General features: G+C 39.0%; 1 protein-coding gene across 5 annotated transcripts in view; it reads left to right on the top strand.

Moving 5' to 3' along the window:
* The window catches only part of USP6NL (USP6 N-terminal like), a 169,081-nt gene that overhangs the window by 125,861 nt on the left and 19,895 nt on the right, over positions 1–23,325 (top strand). For 4 of the 5 annotated variants that reach the window (XM_036407957.2, XM_036407947.2, XM_036407977.2 and 1 more), the window contains 8 exons: positions 629–736; positions 7,508–7,617; positions 9,923–9,971; positions 12,188–12,308; positions 15,347–15,441; positions 16,300–16,365; positions 16,457–16,556; positions 19,621–19,773. In XM_036407957.2, coding sequence (XP_036263850.1) covers positions 629–736; positions 7,508–7,617; positions 9,923–9,971; positions 12,188–12,308; positions 15,347–15,441; positions 16,300–16,365; positions 16,457–16,556; positions 19,621–19,773 — 802 coding nt within the window. Of the gene's footprint in view, positions 1–628; positions 737–7,507; positions 7,618–9,922; positions 9,972–12,187; positions 12,309–15,346; positions 15,442–16,299; positions 16,366–16,456; positions 16,557–19,620; positions 19,774–23,325 lie in introns of those variants that run through there. The other variant, XM_036407989.2, reaches the window with a different exon arrangement.

The following is a 23,325-nucleotide window of genomic DNA, read 5'->3' as shown; positions in this document are numbered from 1 at the left end:
GAAAAGGAAAAAGATTTTCCTGAATAAATTATTAATAATTAAAAAGAGAAAACGAAAGGGTGGGGGAGGAGAGGGTAATGAAGGTTGTGGGTGGAATTAACTAAGATTATGAGGTGTAGGGGCCTGCTTTGTTCTAAAGAGCCCAGGGAGAAGATGAAAAGATTGTGGGAAAGAGAGTAGGGGTTAATAGCACTGTCTATACTCTGTGAAGACTTCTGGCAAATAGGAAACCTTTTTGCTATTTGGATCCTTTTAGGTATATGGATTAAAAGGAAGAAAGTATGTAATCAGTTGATTACACATCAATAGGGAATGTGTAAAACAGATGTTCACAACTTTAAAAAAACATTGATTATGCTTTCATGCTACTTAGGGAGCACCTTTGTTATGAATGGTATGGAAATACTAATGTAGTATGCATATTTAACATTTTATTACTTTCTGCATTTATGTCTCTATTAAAATCTGAAAAATAGAGATGATAATATCCAAATGTGCCATGTTAAAAATGTGTAATTAATTATTGGATACTATGAAAATAAAAGGCTAACAAATATTAATTTTATTTAAGGGACCAGTCTAAGCTTTTGTCAGTTGTTAATTTTAATGTATGTTTCCTTTCAATAAGTTTCATAGGAGAATTTACAAAGGGATCCCACTCCAGCTCCGAGGTGAAGTCTGGGCTCTACTTCTTGAGATCCCCAAAATGAAAGAAGAAACAAGAGACCTTTATAATGTGAGTATCTGACATCAAGCTGTTATTTTGAAATTCAAAAGTAAAATCCCTTTTTTTTTTTTTTTTTTTTTTTAGCATTCAAGATGATGTAAGGTATTCATATCATTATTTGAAATTATATTAAAACTAGAGGCCTAGTGCACAGATTCATGCACCAGAGGAGTCCCTCTGCCTGGCCTGAGTCCTCTCACAATCCAGGTGCGGGTGAAGCAGATGCAGGGCAACAGTGCCCCAGCAGCAACCTAACCCACAGCTGATTCTGTGGGGAATTGGGCTCCCTCCTCCCTTCTCTCTGTATCGGGTTACAGATGAAACAGATTCAGGGCCAGTGCCCCAGCAGCAACCTAATCTATGGCCAATTCTGCAACTAATCGTGCTCCCTCCGTTATTGGATGAAGCGTCTGCCCCCTGGTGGTCATTGCACATCATAGCTACCAAGCACATGGTGGGACAGTCCCTTAGCCATAGATAGATAGAGAGAGAGACAGACACTAGAGGCCAGGTGCATGAAATTCGTGGGGGAAAGGGAGTATCCCTTATCCCAGCCTGCACCCTTTCCAATCTGGGATTCCTAAAGGGATGTCCGACTGCCTGTTTAGGCCCGATCCAAGTGGGATCGGGCCTAAACAGGCAGTTGTACACCCCTCTCACAATCCAGAACTGATGGCTCTCAACAGTTTGCCTGCCTGCCTGCCTGCCTGCCTGCCTGATTGCCCCTAAATGCTTCTGACTCCCAGCCTGATCACCTCCTAATCACTCCCCTGCCAGCCTGATTGACACCTAACTGATCCCCTGTCAGCCCGATTGCCTTTAACTGCCCTCCTCTGCCAGCCTGGTCACCCTGATTGTCCCCTCTTGCAAGCCTGGTCACTCCCAACTACCCTCCCCTGCCAGCCTGGTTGCCCCCAACAGCCCTCCCCTGCAGGCCTGATTGCTCCTAACTGCCCTCCTCTGTAGGCCCTAATTTTCCTCTGCTGTCCCAGTCACCCCTAACTTCCCTCCCTTGCTAGCCTGGTTGCCCTTAACTGCCCTCCTCTGCCAGCCTGGTTGCCCCTAGCTGTCCTCCCCTGCAGCCTGATCACCCCCAACTGCCTTCCCCTGCCGGCCCAGTCGCCCCTAACTGCCCTCCCTTACCAGTCTGATTGCTCCTAACTGCCCTCCCTTCCAGGCCTGGTCACCCCAGCTGCCCTCCCCTGCAGGCCTGATTGCCCACAATTGCACTCCCCTACTGGCTATCTTGTGGTGGCCATCTTGTGTCCACATGGGGCAGGTATCTTGTGTTAGAGTGATGGTCAATTTGCATATTACTCTTTTATTAGATAGGATGTTACTACATTGGGTTTAATAGGGCTATTATCTGTTTTCTTGGCAGTTTTGTTTATTGCACTCTACTTCCTAAATTTTAAACAGATACTTCAGTGAAAACGTTATTTTCTGTATCAGTCAGTAAGTTATCAAGTGCTTTTCAAATACTTGAAATGATCAGTCAGTTTTGGGCCATATTCATAAGAAAAATTGACTAAGACCTGATTGTAGCTGCTTGTTTTCAAGGTAGTATTGATATAGATATTTACAGTGCCACTTTTATTTATGAGAAAATAATAGAGTTTAGTTTTTCCAGCAACTGCCTGCATATGATTGACTGTTTTCTTATAAATGTGAAAAAGAAGAATTTAAAAATAATTATTAGGCTAACTCTAGGTTTTATTATTTATTAATGAAAAGTGAAACTCTGACTCAGTGATCAATCATGTGTTCCTTAAATTACCTAATGCATAAAATTTACTTTTTTGTCATCTCAGCTATTTCCCTTTGAAACCTAAGTTTTATATCCATCTTTGAAAGGAGTAAAACACTTATATCTAAAAATCAGTTTGGAATATATTCCTCAGAAAATGTATATAAATAGAATAAATTAGAATAAATGGAAAAATGATAAACACAGTTTCAATTATATAAAGGGGGCTTTGAAATGCTCTTTTGGTATTTTCTTTTTAATATAGGTAAAATTTCATCAAAATGGAGGTAAAAAAAATACTGGCTTAATTTAAAGAATTGCTCATTTTGTATAAAAATTTAAAAATTAGCTGATTGGATCGTACGCAGACTATAAGTTTATTTCTCATGATTTTTAATTTACATATTTAATATTTTTATTGATTTCAGAGAGGAAGGGATAGAGAAAGATAGAAACCATTAATGATGACAGAGAATAATTTATTGGCTGCCTCCTGCACGCCCCCTGCTAGGGATCAAGCCCATAGCCCTGGCAAGTGCCATAACTGGAAATTGAACTGTGATCTTTGGTTCATAGGTCAATGCTCAACCACTGAGCTGAACAAGGGATATGTATCATGATTTTCGAGTTTTAAATTATTATTTTATACTGTTGATTAAGTATTTGCTTTTAGTGTCGTAGTTGTGCATCAGTATTGAAAATTGTGTCTGAAAGAACATATATGAAATCTAATCCCAGCACCTCCTAAGTGTGTCTGGCATGTGGTATGTGCTCAGTAAATATTTGTTTAATAAAATAAGTAAATTATTTTTTGTTTATTTGTTAATTCTTACTCAAAGATATTTTTTCCATTGATATTTAGAGAGAGAGGAAGGGAAGGAGGGAAGGAGATATCTAGAGTGAACCATTGATGTGAGAGAGACACATCAATTGGTTGCCTCTTGCATGCATCCTGGACCAGGACTGGGGATAGAGCCTGCAACCAAGGTGCATGCTCTTGACCAGAATTGAACCCCAGACCCTTCAGTCTGAAGGCTGACGCTCTATCCACTGAGCCAAACTGGTTAGGGCAAGAAGTAAATTACTTTTATTCAGCATACCGTATTCATTTCCTAGGGCTGAAATAACAAAGTACCACAAACTGAGTGGCTTAACACAATGGAAACTTATTCTCTTATAATTGTGGAGAAGACAGTCTGAAATCACATGATACTTGACTTTCTCTGGCTTATTTTACTTAGCAAAATGTTCTCCAGGATTTAGAAGCAGCCTAACTGTCCATCAGTAGATGAGTGGATTTAAAAAAAAAAAAAAAAAAAAAAAAAAAAGCTGTGGTACATTTACATAATAGAATACTGCCCTGCCATAAAAAGGAAGAAACTTTTACTCTTTTGCAGCAGCATGAATGAACCTGGAGAACATTATGTCTCATCATTATTTGTCTCTCTGGGGCCTAGTGAAATATCCTACAGATGGTAGAGGTTTAGTCTATTGTGGTTAACAACCTCATCTACAGCTTTAGTGGGGCTTAATAATCTTGTAAGCCAAACCCACAGTGCTAGTTCTTCATTTAAATGCATTCCACACAACTTCTGTCCTCAGTTTTATAGGTTCATTAGAATCTATTTCTTTTAAATAAGATGTTTCTTATACTAGAGGTCCAGTGCACGAATTCATACACCAGTGGAGTCCTTCAGCCTAGCCTGTGGGGATTGGGCAGAAACTGGCAGTCTGCTGACGCCACTCCCACTCATCCCAGCCCCGCTGTGCCTGTTGCTCCACTGCAGTCTCCCAGCAGGCTCATGCCCAGTCAGTTCCCATCCTGGTCCCAGTCCACACGGGGAAGGGGTGTGCAGGGGGCATGTCTTTGGAAGAGGCTTGTGCCACTACAGTGGTGCTCGACAGCTGTGAGCTGCCCATTGGACAGCTGAGTGGCACTCCCATTGTGGGAGCACACTGACTACCAGGGGCAGCTCCTGCATTGAGTGTCTGCCCCCAGTTGGTCATAGCGAATGGTGGAATGGTTGCCAACCTCCTTTCATTAGGCTGTCCTAGCTGGTTTGGCTCAGTGGATAGAGTGTTGGCCTGCAGACTGAAAGGTCCCAGGTTTGATTCCAGTCAAGGGCTCATGCCTGGGTTATTGTATCGATCCCCAGTAGGGGGCGTGCAGGAGGCAGCCGATCAGTGATTCTCTCTTACCATTGTTGTTTCTATCTCTCTCTCCCTTCCTTTCTGATATCAATAATACACACACACACACACACACACACACACACACACAGATGTGTTACTTCCTTTCAACTAAATTTTATGTGAATTCTATTTTATCATGTCTTGTCAAACATTTTCTTTCTTTGTTTTGATATCTTTTACCAGGAGGCCTAGAGGACAACAATTGAACCTCTTTACTTACCCATTACCTTTTCCCCAGATATTGAAAGAGCAAATATGTAAAGATTTTTAAAGCTAAATTTTTGTAATGTTTTCTGGACCAACTTACATCATATAGAGCACATAATAATGTATTAGTGGTCATATGATTCCAGTACAACACTCCTAAGTTATCTTCCTCTGTCCTTGGAACTCTGAAGGGCACCATGGCTAGTTGGAATGTTTTAGAAACTACAGAGCTGCTCTTCTCTGAGCTCCACCTCAAAACACAAAACTACATCTACACTCACATCCAATATATCTCTTTTTTTTCACGTTTAGCTTAAGTCTGGAATTAACAATTATATTTTATGTATATTTTTGGAATTGATTTTAGCAGAAATATATTACCAGTTTACAGTCAATGGGTCAATATAACATATGTGTATAGATGGCTTAATGAGACTTAATCATGGGTAAGTATAAATTATATAAGTTTTAATCTCCCATCTGATTAAACATGGGTGAAATGCCACTAAATTGACAGGAGAGGGTGTTTTAAAAGACAAACCCACAAGGAAGAAAAAAATAGAAGAGATAACAGCTGCCAATTTTTGAAAACTAGAATTCAGACAAATACTTTGTAGTCTTAGCAAACCTGAGAAAACTAATCATAAGCTAGTAGTAAGAAATTGGAGAAACACTTGATTTATATTTCAGAATCTTCACAAGTCTTGATAATTACCAATTCCAGGTGCCTCTGGAAGTGGAAGTGAAGCTAAACACAGTGGTTAAAAGTCCGTTGCAGAAGCATTTAGAGCCCTTAAGTCTCCTTCCCCAACCCAAGCAGAAGATTGGAGGTTCACCATTTGGGCCTTTGGACTGGAGAACACAGGCATTGCTGAGTGTGGGCTGCTGTAACACATGTACAGAGGAATTGAATATCCTGAATTTGGGGCATTGCAGTCTTTCCTTCCACTCAGCTCCTAGAATACCGACTGCTGGGTGCCTGTCTTTTTGGCAGATCAGAAGAGCCTTTTCTGGAAAATCTGACCACCTTAAGAAAATTAACCCAAAGATACTGACTTCAGGGGGACCCCAGTGAAACTACCCAACCACTGAAGACAATTGTGAATCCCCACCTCTGCACACAAAGCTTTCCACCAGCTGTTCGTCTGCTACTTTTAAATATACGAGACAACGAAGTGTCACTGTTCATTTAAGGAAAGGAGCTAATATGAAAGATAAATGAGGACAAATGGAAAAAAAGGAACTTGAAAAAACAAACTACGGTAGAAGAAAACAAAACAACTATCAATATCTTCAGAAGGATAAAAGTAGATATTGCATCCATAAAATAAGTATAGAATGCTCTTAAAGGGAACAATTGAGAACAGCAAAGAATTTGTTATTATAAAAATGATAATAGAAATGAAAGATTCTAGAGGAGGGCTGAAAATAACAATTGAAGAATTTTCTCAGAAAGTAGATTATGATGTCAAAGAGATGGAAATAATAGAGAAAAAATAAGAAAATTAAATGACAGCCCAGGAGATCCAACACTGTAATAATAAGAGTTCCAGAAAGAGAAAATGGGAACGTGGGAGGAGAGGCTGGGGAAATCAACAAAGAAATTATTGAAGAAAATTGTTCAGAACTGAGAGATGTATGAGTTTTTAAGATTGAAAAGATCCATCAAATGCCCAATCATGTGGATAAAAATAGATCCAAACCAAGCACAAAAAATGTGTTTCAGACCTAGAGAGAGAAACTCCTATAAGCTTCTAGAGAGAAAAAACAGACTTTATATAATGAAACATGAATTAGAATGGGAACAATGGAAGTTAGAAGACAATGAAGGCAATGCCTTTTGAGCAAAAATATTTTCCAATTTAGAACTCAAAATGGCCAAATATTTAAGAAAGGGGATAGCTATCAGACATTCAAAGTTTCAAAAAATACAGCCTTTCACAGGAGCTATTGGAGGATGTGGTCCTCCGGAACAAGGAAATAAACCAGAAAAGAAGATGTGAAATGCAGGAAACAGGGGACCCAAGCAAGGAGAGGCCTAGCAGATGGTGAAGGGAGACCCAAGACACCTGTGCAGTATCCCAAACTAGAGCAGGTCAAAAGGCTCTGGGAGCAATGTCTGCAAACAGTTGAAATTGGGAGAATACCCCTTCTATTTGAGCATCACCAGAAGAGATTTATGCAACTTAAAGTGAGTTTGGGATTGAGTTAGTGTAGAAGACAAACAGATCAAGAAATAATGCAATGTAGAAGACAAACAGATTAAGAAATAATGCAATAATCAAGAAAAACAAGAATATTTGGAAAGAAAAAAAGAAATCATAGTAGACTAGATGGCTTAGCTATGAAGAGCTTTTACATTGCAATGCAAACACCAAAAAGTTCTCTGTCCAAAATTAGCATCTACCTCTATTGATAGGACAGGAGGGGAAAGGGAATGGGAAAAGAGGGAATGGGAATAGTAGAGATGGGGGTGAATAGGAGAGAAACTTTTCATTGTGTACCTTTTAATGTTTTTTCATGTTTGAACAGTGGGAATGATTTCCCTAAACCAAAAGAACTTTTAAAATGAAAATTATTTTACTACTTGTCAAATTGTGTTTTCTCTCCCCCCCCTTTTTTTTCCTCTTCAGAAATTAAAACACAAAGCACGTAGTTGTTCACCTGATATCAGACAAATAGACCTTGATGTCAACCGCACATTTAGGGACCATATTATGTTTAGAGACAGATACGGTGTCAAGTAAGTAAAGTTTAATATTATGCATTGTAAATAGCCTTTGTAAATAGTCTGAATCAAAATTTTTATTAACTTAAACATTTTAGTGTTTAGACTGTCTCCTAAAGACTAATAATTTTCATTCAGGTCCCGAAGTTTTATGCTTTGCAGATCATTTGGTTCATGTGTGAAACTTAGGTTCAAAGTTAACTTAAACTTTTAAATTTTTTACATAGTTGGTGCTACAAAATTGTTAAAAGAATTATGATATTTGAATTCTTAAAAATATGACACTTTCATTAAACGTCTTGGAAAAGAAATGAGAGATTGTGTTGCTTTTCGAAAATTGTGTCAATGATAAATATATCCCTGTAACCATCACCTCATATGTAGATAAAAAAAAAACAACCTTTAGTGAAATGAATGAATGAATTGACTATGACTGAAAAGTATAGTTATGAATAAAAAGTATAGTATAAAAAGTATATTTGCTGACCTCTATATTGCTTAGGGTTCAACCAGACAAACAGAAACCAATAAATATATACAGGTTGTCCCCCAAAATGTATATACACTTTAATAGCTGATGGCTCAATTTTAAAAATGAAATGTATTTTAATAAACACTGCCTTTATAATTATTAAAAGTTGTATATAAATTTGGGGGGGGGGCGGGGAGAGACGGACACACACCCACTATATATTAAAGAGAATTTTTGTGAGGAATTAGCTTACACAGTTTTAGGGGCTGACTAGGCAGGTCTGAGGTCCAAAGGGATTCTTGGGCATGAGCTGAAGCTGTTGACACAGGAGGAATTTCCTCTTCAGAGAAGCCACAGATCTGCTCTTACAGCCTTTTAACTGATTGGATCAGGCCCACCCAGACTATCTGCTCTACTTAAAGTCAACCAATTATGGATTTTAATCACATGTGCAAAATACCTTCTTTGTAGCAGCACTTACTGTAGTCTTGCCAAGTTGACAGTATTTCCCCATCACAGTCAACCCTTATCAATTTAATTTCCAAACAAAACAATAACAAAGTTATACCTTACCCTGACTGCTTATGACTGAATATGTTAACCCTTTCCCCACAAAGGATGTCTGTTTACTGTTCTGCTTTAATATTCTATCAACTAATTACTATGATATAAAGTTAACTATTGTTGCTATATCTCATAAGGTGACAAGGAAAAAGAGAAGGAAGGAAAATATTTTAACATAGACAAACATATACCAAAAATAAGGATGAAATACTAATTTATAGTCTTCATTTCTGATTGGGCATGTGGTCAGAGCTAGTTTATAACTCCCTATCCAGTCCCTAATTCCTTTTCCCTCGGCAACTACTCCCACTGGCTGTGGTTATATACCTGGTGAGGTAACCTAAACTTTTATTACTAAAGGGTCTCGACCATTAATAATCCAGCTTGAATTGGATTGTTGTAGTTTTTTATTGACTTGAATCACAGGTTTTGGTAATGCTAACACCCTAAATGTTCTCCTATATTTTAGATATACCCTTCCTTATGTCCATTATGTAGTAGCAACTCAATTTTCCCTCAATAATTAGGATCAGTCATCTCAGCCACTTTTTTGCCTTTTGATTTAAAGGCAAAAGGAACCAAAAGTGTGGGTGGCAGTCTCCAATTTCAGTTCAGTGGAATCATTGTGTTTCCTGGTGGGAGCCCTCTAAGACCTCCAGACTGCCAGAGAGCCTAAGGTTGATGGGAAGGGAAATTAACATTTTGCTACTAGAATACTAGAGATAATTGTGGGTGGAGCCCTTCCCACTTCCACCCCTTCAGTCTCAGACCTCTGGGTCCTGGCTATGGGAGAGACAGCACCATATACTGCAGGCTGATTTAAAGCATGTACAACCTCCTGGAAGACATTGCCTCAGCTTTACAGGTATTGTACACCTAGCTGGTGGGAAGGAACTCAGGCCATTCAATGGTTCTGTCAGGCCAGTTGTTTCCATAGGGATGATTTTATAGTGAGAATAGTTCAATGAAAGAAGGCAACAAATGTAAGTAATTGTGAAGTCTATTATGTTTTTTGGCATAAATTCTTTCTATCAAAATGAGTGTTATCTAACCTCAAATTTAGGTATAAATTTGAAATTGTTAATTTCAAATAACAATATAGAAATAAAATAAAATTAAAATAAAATAACATAGAAATTGTTAAAATTTGAGCTTGGGTTCATTTCTTTATTAGTAATTTTATGTGGATTATCTATTTTTAGTCAACCTATTTTTAAAGCTTATAATTTTTAAAATGTGTGAAATAACTAGATTGTGTTCAATATGAATTTTTTCCCCTTCTAGGCAACAGTCCCTGTTCCATGTTCTTGCTGCATATTCTATTTATAATACGGTAAGTTGGAACATGCCTGCCTGTAGCTCTTGGGGGAGCATTCTGAGGAATAGGAGGAATCTTTTAGCACTCCCTTCCTAACAAGGCCCTTTGGGCTGAGTTTCTTCATCTCAGGACTAGATGGTCCCCCAGTCTTTGATCTCTGTGGATCTCTTCAGGGCTCCTTACAGTGACCCTGAGTCTAGAGCAAAGCTGGTTTGGAAGTGGGAAAACTCACAGCATATCAGTAAACCTCACTTTTTCCCTCTTTCTGCAGCCTGTTTGCTTATTATTTTTGTGTTGTTGTTTGTTTTATTTTTATTTTAAGCAAACAGGACTGGGGATGACCAGCAGTAGAAAGACAGGAAGTTGGTAGCTAAATTAATTTTTACTTTGTACTTGATCCATTCAGTGAGGTTCAACTAGGCTACTGCCTGTGTCTATTTGCTATTCCAAAGAGCAGACTAAGGCTAACCTTTCTGGTAATGGAACACGTTGTTCTTAAAATATTTATCATTCTGGGGGAGATGGTAATTTTAGGGAAGATCAATTAGGGTTGAACCTAATTTGGGTGTTAAATTAATGCTTGCTGACTAGGTTTCAGGAAGGACAGCCTTGAACCTTGAGATAAGTCATTTTTATTATAATGGAACCTTTAAGTTACAAGGGATAGAAATCCCAAACTAGGGCAAGTTAAAAAGGAGTATACTAAAGGAACTTCTCATAGAAATGAAGCAGTATTTGGGCCTCCTAGGAGTTGAAGGTAGTGGAAAGCCTTCCATGAGAAAGAGCTACACTTTTTCTCCCTTCCTCTTGAGCTAACTCTGATTACCTATATAAACTGTTTATTCCAATATTTCTCTCTCTAGTTGCTTTCTTTGCCTACTTATCAGTTTTTCCATGGCTAAAATTGCAACCACAGACTCACCGTGACCACTCTATTCAAGGACACATTACCATCTGGTACAGTCTCTGAGGCTTTATTCAGATTTCCTGGAAAGAGTTTGTGATTAGCTAGTGCAGCCAATTTATCGATCACCTGGGGTTAAGTGTCCTCTTCTGCTCCATCAGCTTTCGTTCATTTACACCTAAGGCCACTTGATGAGCAGGAGACATGGGGAGAGTGGGCAGTTCTCAGAGTAGGGGCACAGGCTGTGAATGTGTATACATAAAGGTCCAGAAGTCTAGAGAAGGACAGACAGTGAACTGGGACCTGTAGGAGGAGAGAGATTTGCCAGCATCTGAACAAAGAAGAGGACTATTGAGCTGAGAATCTATACTAATAAAAGGGTAATATGCTAATTAGATCAGGCGTCCTTCCTGGCAAAGCTGGGGGGTTTGGCCAGCCGGCAAACCTCCAGTAGTCCCTCGCCCAGCCCTGCCCCACCCCCAGTGGGAGCCCCCCACCCCGATCGGGGGTGTGCCTAGCCTGCAAACCACCCTCAGCTCTTCACCCAGGCTGGGCCTGCCCGGAGAGGGGACCCCCACACCAGTCGGCAGTGTAGCCAGGCACCACCACCCAGCAGGGACCCCCACTCTGATCGAGGGTGTGGCCAGCCTGCAAACCGCTTGTGGTCCCTCGCCCAGACCATCCCCATCCCAGCAGGGACCCCCACCCCAATCTGGGACTCTTTTCAGGGCAGGCCAGCCTGACCCCACCCGTGCATCAAGCCTCTATCCTATATAATAAAAGGGTAATATGCGGATTGACCCTAATGGCAGAATGACCAGAACGACTGCCAGATCAGTCACTATGAGGTGCACTGACCATCTATTGGTCCCTTTCCCCAGCCAGCAGGCTCCCATCCCCTGATGGACACCAGTTGTGGGGTTAGGGCTGGCGAGCTGGCAGGAATAGCCGACCACTCAGTCCCTTCCCCGAGCCTTCAGGCACTGATCACCTGATGGCGAATGGGGATGGGGGGGTGGGCATTGGGGAGCAAGGCCAGCTGCAGACAGCTGGGGAAGATGGCCTTGATTACAGGCCAAGCCTAGGGACTGTACCCATGCACAAATTTCGTGTACCAGGCATATATATACTGTTAGTACCCTTTTAGAACAGTATTGAATAGTATTACTCCAGAGTATATTGTTGGTATTTAAAATTTTTTGTGGAATTGCTCATTCAAGAATGTATTTAGGCATTTTCTGATTATTTTATAGGTCAGTTTTATATGTGCATATGCATATAATTCGATCTTAAAACCTCCAGTTCTTTGTTCTCATTTGTTCTTCAGGAAGTTGGATACTGTCAGGGGATGAGCCAGATCACAGCTTTACTCCTTATGTATATGAATGAAGAAGATGCCTTCTGGGCCCTGGTCAAACTCTTCTCAGGCCCCAAACATGCCATGCATGGTAAGAAAGCCCCATAGTTATCTTACATAATAAGCAAAGGAGGGTGAAAGAAGGTAAATTAAAACACAACTATGGAAGATGGTTGGCAGAGTTAAGAACAAAAACTTACTGCTGGGGCTCATTCAGTTAATTAGTGTTTGTTACTTATTTTTATTTCATTCTTTTTTATTGAACTCTTCTAAATTTTTCTGTTCACATTTATATTCCTTTGTGTTTACCCCAGGGTATATTGTTGGCATTTAAAAATTCTTTTTTTAATTGCCCCTCCAATCAGAATAAACTAATTTAAGTTTGGAGGAATTTAGAAAAGCTAAAGAACTTACATTAACCATTCTTGGAGTGATTGGTGTTAGATTTTTTCTTTTATTTGGTATTATCACATGAATGGCACTGGGAAAATAATTTTTCCCAGTGCCATTTAAATGAATATTTAAACCTATGTTGTAGGGAACCTGCCACATGTTTAAAGTGACATTTTAACATCACTTTCCATAGTTTACAGTTTATTAAATCTCACATGACCTTTCATAGTTTAAAACTCACATTCTTACTATGTGGGTTGGGGGGTATTTTGTATGTGTGTGGTCTGTATGTGTTTTCGCACATGACCACTCGTGTGTGTTAGCATTTGGCTATTTTCCTTAGTGTTCCTTGTGAATTAAAAAAAAAAAAAAAAATACTATCTTTATGGCAACTGTTTATGGACATTTTGCACCTCTTGAATAGACTCCAAAAGTCTGACATATTACATTGAACTGCCACCCAATGGACAGCATCTTGAAAGAAAAATAACTCTGCCTTGCATCAGTTTTTATTTTGCTTTACCATGAGATAGTATTGCTGATATATGTTGTAGTACAGTGGAATGTTATAATTTAGGTATACATAAATATGTAGAAGACTTCCCTATTTTGAAAAGTTTTTTTTTTTTTTTGCATTTCATATATTTAAGTATCACTTATAAATGTATACAATAAAGTGAGGGTTGAAGAAAATGAGATTTAAAATATCAAGTCTAGGATATCACTGAAAAGTGAAGAAAAATTAAGTATTTTAGCTAGTACTTGTTATTGAAGAACATTACTTTTAAAATCAGACACTTGAGATTCTTCCAGTTTCAATCCCTATCAAATTGACCATGAAAGTGGCACAGACAGAGATATGGATTTTTTTTATGAAATCATTTCACTGGAAAACATTACTAGGGGAGGAGTAGAATGTCTGTGGAAATTTTTACACACACCTTAGAAAACAGAATTAGTTATGAACTAGCCCTTCCCCAAAATATATAAAGCAGTATTTCCCAAAAGTGTGTGAGGAACATAGTTTTGCTTTGGGAAACAGATGTTTTATGGGGTAAAAGTGGTCTTCAGGATCAAGTAAGTCTGGAAGACTGAATTAAACATTTATAGACTAAATGTTTCTTTAGTCTATAAAACAACTAAGAAACTTTAATATGAATATGGAAAAATTGTAAACCCATTAAATATATATCCTTTTTAATAGAATGTAGAATATCGGAAAGAAAAATTGTGAATAAAAATATCTGAAAGATTCCATGAATTAAATACACAAAATTAATACTGACTTACTATTTACAATTAGTTGCCATCTAGAAATCTTACACTTTACTGGAGACCCAACCAGTGCGTGAAACTCATGCACTGGTAGGGTCCCTAGTGGCTGGCAGCAGCCAGCTGTGGCCTCTTTCCCTTTCCTCGTCCGGCCCTGCCCCCTGGTCAAACTCCCGGGTTGTAGAATTGCAAACTACACTTTTATTATATAGGATATTATATAATCAGGTGGAGAAAAATTCCATTTTTGATATAACATTGATCACATAGTGCCAATGTATTTTATCTGCTGTTAAATGTCACTTATAGAAAGATTAAAAGTGATAGAAACTTTGGAAGAATGATACTAATTAAATTGTTAAGAATAAATCTTAAAAAAGAAGTGAAATGTTTAGTATGTAATATATTAACAGTAAAACAAAATGATAAGAAATCAGAGTTAGAATAACCTATAAAAATTTGCACATTTAAGATATGACCCAATACTTTAAGAGAACAGATAATTCTATCTAATAAAAGGGTAGTATGCAAATTGACCATCACTCCAACACACAAGATGGCCACCTTCATGTGGACACAAGATGGCTGCCACAATATGGCCAGCAGGGGAGGGCAAAGGGTGATCAGGACAGCAGGGGAAGGCAGGTGGGAGGGGCCAGGCCTGAAAGGGAGGGCAGTTGGGAGCAACCAGGTCTGCAGGGGAGGGCAATTAGGGGTGACCAGGCCAGCAGAGGAGGGCAGTTGGATATACCAGGCCTGCAGGGGAGGGCAGTTAGGAGCAACCAGGCCTGTAGGGGAGGGCAGTTAGGAGCAATAGGGCTGGCCGGGGAGCAGTTAGGTGTCGATCAGGCAATCGGAAGTAGTTAGGTGGTTAGGGGGTGATCTGGCTGGCAGGCAGAAGCAGTTAGGGGCAATCAGGCAGGCAGGCAGGCAGGCAAGCAGTTGGGAGCCAGCAGTCCTGGATTGTGAGAGGGATGTCCAACTGTTTAGATTTGAACCTACCAGCATCGGGCCTAAACAGGCAGTTGGACATCCCTTCAGAGGTCCCAGATTGGAGAGGGTGCAGGCTGTGCTGAGGGACACATGTACCTACCCTCCCTCCCCCGGCCCCCCCTCACCTCCTGCACGAATTTTGCCTATAGTCTAATCTTGATTAATGACTTCACTTTTCATATTTTCTTAGCTTCTTTGTTTTCCTTTTAATTCAGAAATGTTCTGTCCTCTTTTATATTTTCATAAGGTTATAGGAGATCTTTAAAAAATAAATACAATACTATGCTACAGGGTTTTATTAAAGCTCATACACAGTTATTTTCTGGGTGGGGAGGAAAATATTTTGCTAACTACAGGATTTACTTTTTGTTGTTGTTGACAGTTAAAAATGAAAAAAAAAAGATTGTATTTTAAAATAGGAATTTTTGTTGGTCTTATTTAGGAAATATTATTTTTATGTTTGTATCCTAGGCTTTTTTGTCCATGGTTTTCCTAAACTTTTGAGGTTTCAAGAACATCACGAAAAAATACTGAATAAATTCCTGTCCAAGCTTAAGCAACACTTGGTAGGTAGATGCTACAATGACTTAAACCCACTTACATCAAGGATAAGCTAGCAGAATTAAGTGCAGCATTTGGTCCCAATTACCTTATCAATTTATATTGCTGTCCATTTCATTTAGTATAGTTATAATTCCCAGTTGTTTAAAGAACATTGAGTTTGTGAAATTTTGATTGATCAACTATCACAGCCCTAACTCAAACTTCTTTGAAGCTGATATATACAGCTTTTAAAGATATATGATATTTCAGTAATTTTGAAGGCATTTTTTAAAAGATTTTTATTGACATTTTAGAGAGAAAGAAAGGGAGAGAAAAAAGCATCAATGTGAGAGTGTGAGACATTGATTGGCTGCCTCCTGCAAGCCCCCTAGAAGGAATTAATGGCAACCTGGGCATATGCCTTGACCGGGAATCACACCAGTATGTAATCTTTCAGTAAACAGGTTGATACCCAACCAACTAAGCCACACTGGCTAGGGTTTGAAGGTGTTTTTATTGCACAAAAAGTTTTTTAAAGGTCATATAAGCTTGTCCTTAATGAACCATATATATATGATCTATGATAAAACACAGTAGTTTAGTAAAGCAAAGATACTTCACTATCAACTATATTAAAAAGAATAAAATGTTGTATTACAATCCTGTCATAAGAAGGATTTGATTTTCAAACGTAAAAAGTGAGAGAGGAAACAAAAAGAAAAAAAAATAGAAATCTTACAGCAACATGAAAAAAGATTCGTAATGAAATGGTTTTATGTGTAGCTTTGATAGCTACCTCCCACAGTTTTCGTAAATTTTAGTGTTATATGTCATGTTTTGTTTGCTACAATCCAGAAATTATGAAGTCTTTGTTTTCTCAGGATTCTCAAGAAATTTACACAAGTTTTTATACAATGAAATGGTTTTTCCAATGTTTCCTTGATCGTGTGAGTATTTATTAACAAAACCCAATTGTGAAATTACAAATATCAGACTGGGCAAACTATTAATCCTATTTCTGTCTGTTTTTAATTACAGACTCCCTTTACGCTAAACCTCAGAATATGGGATATCTACATCTTTGAAGGAGAACGAGTTCTTACTGCTATGTCTTATACAATCTTAAAATTACACAGAAGTAAGAAAATGTTTAACTATAAAAATTTCACGAAAATCTAGTCATGTTTTAACTCTTGAGTTTTCATTTCCCACTCAACTTCATTTTCTTTTAGTAGTGAGTTTAAAAAAAAATTCTGAAAAACAATGAACAAATTATCTTCAGTTGATAATTCACTTTCATTGGTTCTTAGGATAAAGTTTACTTCATTGCAAAGGTCTTTGATTCTTTTCTCTATATCAGTAGAATGCATTGTGCTGGTTTTGCTAATAATATTGATCTTATTAAGTACTAGAGGGCCAATGCATAAAGATTCGTGCAAATATGGGCCTTCCTTCCCCTGGCTGCCAGCACTACCTTTGCTCTGGCCGGAGCCGCCTTTCTGCCTTCTCTCTTGCCCAGAACTGCCTTTCTGCCTTCCCGCCTTTCCACGCTGCCCAGAAACCCAGAGCAGCTTAGGTGGTGCAGAACCATGGCGATAACACAAGCATCCAATCCTCAGCCAATCGACACCTGTATATGCGAACTAACCTGACATCTTTTTTTATTAATTTGCATACTCACTCCTGATTGGCTGGTGGCCCTCATGCGTGTATGGTCAATTTGTATCTTTTTCTGTCTGTCTTTTTTCCTTCCTTCCTTCCTTCCTTCCTTCCTTCCTTCCTTCCTTCCTTCCTTCCTTCCTTCCTTCCTTCCTTTCTTTCTTTTCTCTTTTATTAATGTAGATTTGTTTCCACTGGGACCCTGTTCTTTTCATTAGTCTGAATCTCAGCTTTGTAATAGAAGAGGGAGACCAAAGAAACCAAGCACCTTAGTCTACAGGTCTAGAGAGGATATTTTCCATTACTGTTTTCTTTATCTAGGGTAAAAAAGCATCCGACTCCTAGGTATAGACACAAGATGGGGACCCTCAGCTCATCTCTCTGCTTGGCTGCATTGTGTCCTCTGGGGCAAGTGCGGTTCATGTCTATAGTTGCCTACTGTAAATGCAACAAGGCTTTAAAAAGTCTGCAGTTGTAATATTTATGAGGCTCAGTAAATTTGATGTGCTATGCCTTGTTTAAAATCAAGAAATGAGAGATTTTCTTCATAAAATGAAGAATCTTATTCATCTTAATGTCTCAATTCAACCTTAAAAATTATGACTACTGTTGTAACTTGGGTAAGGTGACCAGACGTCCTGCTTTTGGCAGGACAGTTCCGATTTTTAACAATTTGTCCTGCGGCCTGCTGCGTTTTAAAAAAGTCCCGGTTTTTAGAAAGATTCTTTCCAAATTTTTGGACTTTTTTAAAATGCTGCGGGACGAGGGACAAATTGTTAAAAATCAGGACTGTCCCGCCAAAAGTGGGACGTCTGTTCACCTTAAACTCAGGGGAAAAGAGAATCACTGAAAGCTTTAGAACTGCATTTGGACTTTTAATTAGGTCACACAACCTAGTTTTACTTTCATTGTATTCACTCTCATAGATTCTCAAATGATTCATCTGTTTAGCTTCCCAACTAAATTATAATCTAATTGAGTACTTGAGGTCATATTTTGTAGTTTTCCCCCTGCTGTGCTTAGCATTGTTCTAAGCACACAGTAGATACTTTAATATAAGATTGTTTGATTGCTTACCTGAAAAGAGTGGACTTCATGAGCACCAGATTATCCAAACTTTAGACAGGAATGAAAATCCCCTTTAAAATCATATTTGTATTGTTTACTCTGAAAGAAAGGATTCAGAAAGTGTTGTGATTTGTTTTTCTTACACCCAGAACCTTACTTCCCCAACACACAAACCACAGTACCAACCAAAGCAATTGACAATGAATTGTCTCCAAGACTGTCCTTTAACCACAGGAAATCAGTCTCCCTCAGTTTCTCTCAATCTCTCCTCCCCTTTCCTCTTTCTGTATTATAAATTGACCAAGATATAAATCTTTGTATTAAGATTTTTACTTATCCCTAAACATTAAACTAGTAAGTAAAAATGTGAAGTTCTATTTCTCGATAGTGCTCCTCTCCCTCTTAAAGTATTTTTACTTATATGTCTCTAGATTAACTTTGATAAGTAAAAAGTTTCTTCACCCTTTGTAAATAAAGTGTAACAATTACATACTATATTATCACTTCAGTAGTCTAAAGCTGTGGAAAAAAAGTCTGTGTGCTACTGTGTATTTTTTCTTAGGAAGAGAAAGCTCAAAGACTTACAGGAAGTTCATTCACTGCCATATGAAGCTTCAAAAACTGTGTCTGAGCCCTTAACCAATAGTTAGTTGAAGCTCCCAAGATTTTCTCTAGGTTATTTCCCAATTACCTTAACACTATTGAAACATTGTTCTTGCAGCTTCACCACACAATGGGTTTAACAGTAAAAAATGAAGGGAAGGCGGAAGGGAGGGAGGAACTAGGTGTTCTATATTAAAAATTATAGCAAATGAACACAGTTATTAAAAATGATGGTGTACAAGTATACTTGTTGAAATAAGGGATATCTGTGATATAGGTTATTGAGTGGGTGTATTTACTTTTGCCACTAAGGTGGCATTATTTACTTTTTAAGTTGATATACATGTATTAATATATATATCTTATAGGGCAGTTACTATGGGATCTTAGCTCATTTTTACTTTGTTTTATAGCTATAATTTTAGTTTTTCCTATAAAAGTAATTTCATAAGTAGAAATATAAGTAAAATTAGTAATCCATATTATTTTGAAATTCTGAAACAGTAAAAATATAGACCTAAAAGTGAGTTTTGAGCTCCATGTTAATAAACAGAAAGATCTCATGTCATCTTAGGTGGTCTATGTCTGTTGTATCTAAGTAGCTGTTGCTCTGGATTAATATGAATGCTAGGTATGATTATTACTAAACCAATGAGAAGGTATTTAGTAGTATTCAGTTCCTCATCCCCACACTAAGAGTCCCTGCTTTTCTCTGTGACTGTTTTGTCATACTGAATTTCAATGATATTCGCAATACCATATTTAATTTGTTTCTTGTGTCCCTTTAAAAAAATGCTACTTCAGAATAGAATACATTATCTTCTCAACCTAAACTAGCTGTTGACATAGCATTTTATTTTGTCCTTTTTCAGAACATTTAATGAAATTGTCTATGGAAGAGCTTGTAGAATTTCTACAGGAGACCTTGGCAAAGAACTTTTTCTTTGAAGATGACTTTGTAATAGAGCAACTTCAGATTTCTATGGCAGAACTAAAGCGGGCAAAATTAGACCTTCCAGAACCTGGTAAGAAATATCCAAACACTTTATCTAACTCATAATTGTAACTGGAAAATATGGCGCAATTAACATGGGCCATTTCTATTTCAAACATAAATATTATACATGCTTGTGATGACATAATGTAAATCAGTGTTTTACCAGCTGTTTATAACTTTATTTTATTTTTTTTAAAAAGCAAGTAAATGTATTCATTAAATCTGCCTTTCCTAAAAGAATAACTGTACTATCCCTACTTAAACTTAACAAGTTTGATTGACAAGTAATAATGTTCAACAGAAGTAGCCATATAGCTTTAAACTAGCATAACAATAAGCTCTTTTTACTTTCATCATTTCAATTTATGAAACCATATGTAATAACAGAGCAAGTAAGGGTCCCACTTTATAAAAGAGGAAACTGATATTAAAATGCTTAAATATGAAGCTACAGGACCAGCATAGAGCATTATTGACAATACAGTCCAGGTTTTCTGACTATTAATCCAGGGCTCTTTACAGTGTATTGCACTATAAGATGATTTATTTTATTTACTTACTAGAGGCCCAGTGCACAAAATTTGTGCACAGGGGGTCCCCCCAGCCCAACCTGTACCCTTCCCAATCAGGGACCACTGGCTCCTAACTGCTCACCTGCCTGCCTGGTCACCCCCAACTTCCCCCGCTCCCGCCAACGTGGTTGCCCCCAACTGCCCCCCCCCCCCCAGTCTGGTCTCCCCCAACTTTCCCCCTCCCCCGTGCCCCCTGTGGGCCTGGTAGCCCCACTCAGCCTGCTGCTTAGTCGTTTGGTCGCCCCTCACACCCCTGCTGGCCTGGTCACTCCAAACAGCGTGCTGCTCAGTCATTTGGTCGCCCCTCGCTGTCTGTCCCCCCCACCCCCCGCTGTTAGCCTGATCGCCCCTAACTGCCCCCCCTGTGGGCCTGGCCACCCCACACAGCCTGCTTTTCAGTCATTTGGTTGCTCCTCATTAACTCCCCTGCCAGCCTGTTTACCCCACACAGCCTGCTGCTCGGTTGTTTAGTCGCCCCTCACTAACTTTCCTGCCGTCCTGGTCACCCCACACAACCTGCTGCTCAGTCATTTGGTCATGCCTCGCTAACCCGCCTGCCAGCCTGGTCGCCCCACACAGCCTGTTCGATTGTTTATTCGGTTGTTTCAGATGCAGTGGTCATTTAGTCTTTTATATAAATAGACTAGAGGCCTGACACATGAAATTCATGCAAGGGGCTCCACCCCCACCGTTATGGTGGCTGCCTCTGCCTTGGCCTCTGCTGCTGCAGCTTTGTCCAGAACAGTGGTCAGCAAACTCATTAGTCAATAAAGCCAAATATCAACAGTACAACAATTGAAATTTCTTTTGAGAGCCAATTTTTTTTTTAAAGTTCTTTTAATGCCACTTCTTCAAAATAGACTCACCCAGGCTGTGGTATTTTGTGGAAGAGCCACACTGAAGGGGCCAAAGAGCCGTGGTTTGCTGACCACAGTCCAGAAAGTCTTCTGGTCTAATTAGAATATTGCATTTTTATTATTATAGATTTTAAGACATCTTCTAGTACCTCCTATTGCGTTTTCTTTTAGGTGCTATGAGGGATAAACAACTGAAAAGAAGGACATGCTTCTTGCTTTCAGGGTGCACACAGGGAAAGATGGGATTTACACAAAGATAAATAGATTGTGAAGGAGTAATAATAGATCTAGATAAATATAGGATACAGGGGAAGGACCTTGGATCCTAAAGCGAGTAGAGGATGAGAGGGAAGAAAAGAGGAAATGTAGAACTATCACAGTAGTAATAACTTTTAATTAAGAGTTTTGACTAGATATTACTTGACATTAAATTAGTCTGCCCTTTCCTTTTCTTACCTTTGTTGCATGGATGGGTATGGGAAGGAAGTTGGGAGGTGGAAGACCATGGTGATAGATGAAAAGTAAATGTGGTCAGTTATGTAAGACCTCAGGTGCAGTTGGATTTAATGTTTCCAGTCAGTGTGATCCATGCTTTGATGTCTCCTTGGATGTATGTGTACAGAAAAAGCAGAAATATATTAATGTATAAGCATACCTTTCCTCCTTTGATGAAAACCAAGATGCTCTGCTTTTAGTTATTTAAGGGGTCTAATCGATAGTGTTTCTCAGAAGTTTGTCTGGGTCATCAGGGTTCAGTGGGAAAAAAAACATTACAGCAATAATGGAGTGTGGGAACAGAAAGCATCACTTTTTCTAAGTGAGGTCAATTCTCTCTTGTTCAATATGATAATGTCCAATTTCTACTAATTCTTTCTTGTAGCAGGACTGCATTTGGAACACAATTACAAAGTACACCCTTACTACTTTAACATTCATTTTTAAGTATCTTGCCTACCTTTTAAAAAGAGTTTGAGACAAGTTTTACTAAAAGTAATATAGAGAAAGATGCATAGAGTAAAACTGTCTAAACATGGGAATAAAATATCAAAACCTATGTAATTTAGCATTTAACTAGCAGCTCATCTTTATTGAATACTTACTCTGTTCCACCTACCACATGCACTATCTCAATTATTCCCTAAACATAACTTAAAAGGAAGTATTTGTCCTCATTTCACACATGAGGAATCTTGCAGTTCTTTCTAAGATCTCCTTACTAGGAAATGGTAGAATTGGGATAGAGAATGGGACAGGGAGGTAAGGGAGAGAGATTCTATATAATAAAAGGGTAATATGCAAATAGACCTAATGACAGAACAACGGAACAACCAATCAAAGCATAATATGCTAATGATATGCTAAGGCTGCTCAACTGCTCGTTATGACATGCAATGACCCAGGGGGCAGATGCTCCGACAGGTAGGTTAGCTTGCTGCTGGGGTTCCAACCAATCAAACTGAACCCTTTTGCAATCTGGGCTGAGGGACTTTCCCCAAGTGCATGAATTTTGTGCACTGGGCCTCTAGTCTATCCTACCTGATAAAAAGAGCAATATGCAAATAAACCACTCCACTACACCCACAAACTACACCCACCAGCTAATCAGAGAGAGTATGCAAATCAACCCCAACCAAGATGGCTACAGTCACAGAGGGCAGGAGGGAGGCTTGGGTTTCCAAGGTAATGAAAGAAGCCAAGTTTTCCACCTGCGCTTGCCGGCCTAACCCTCCACTCAAGGCTATAAAGTTTCAATTATAGAAAGTAAACAAATCCAAAGAGAAATGGCTGCCAGCCACGGAGCAAGCAGGAAGCTTGGCTCCCCTCCAGGCTACAAAGTTTCGATTATAGAAGGTAAATAAATCCCAGATACCAGGGCTTCCGCTTGGGTCGTCTGGGCATGGCTGGCCTGCAAACCACCACAGGCCTCTTGCTCAGCCGCCCCACACCCCAAGGGCACCCCTACTCTGATCCGGGACACCCTTCAGGGCAAACCAGCTGGCCCCCACTCATGCACTAGGCCTCTATCCTATGTAATAAAAGAGTAATATGCAGATTGACCATCACTCCAACACACAAGATGGCTGCCCCCATGTGGTCAAAGATCCTGCCTCCATGGGCACACAAGATGGCCACCACAATATGGCCAGTAGG

Source organism: Pipistrellus kuhlii, unplaced genomic scaffold (assembly GCF_014108245.1).
Source record: "Pipistrellus kuhlii isolate mPipKuh1 unplaced genomic scaffold, mPipKuh1.p scaffold_m20_p_1, whole genome shotgun sequence".
In the NCBI taxonomy this organism is placed as follows: domain Eukaryota; kingdom Metazoa; phylum Chordata; class Mammalia; order Chiroptera; family Vespertilionidae; genus Pipistrellus; species Pipistrellus kuhlii.
This window is presented reverse-complemented; position numbering and strand designations above follow the sequence as displayed.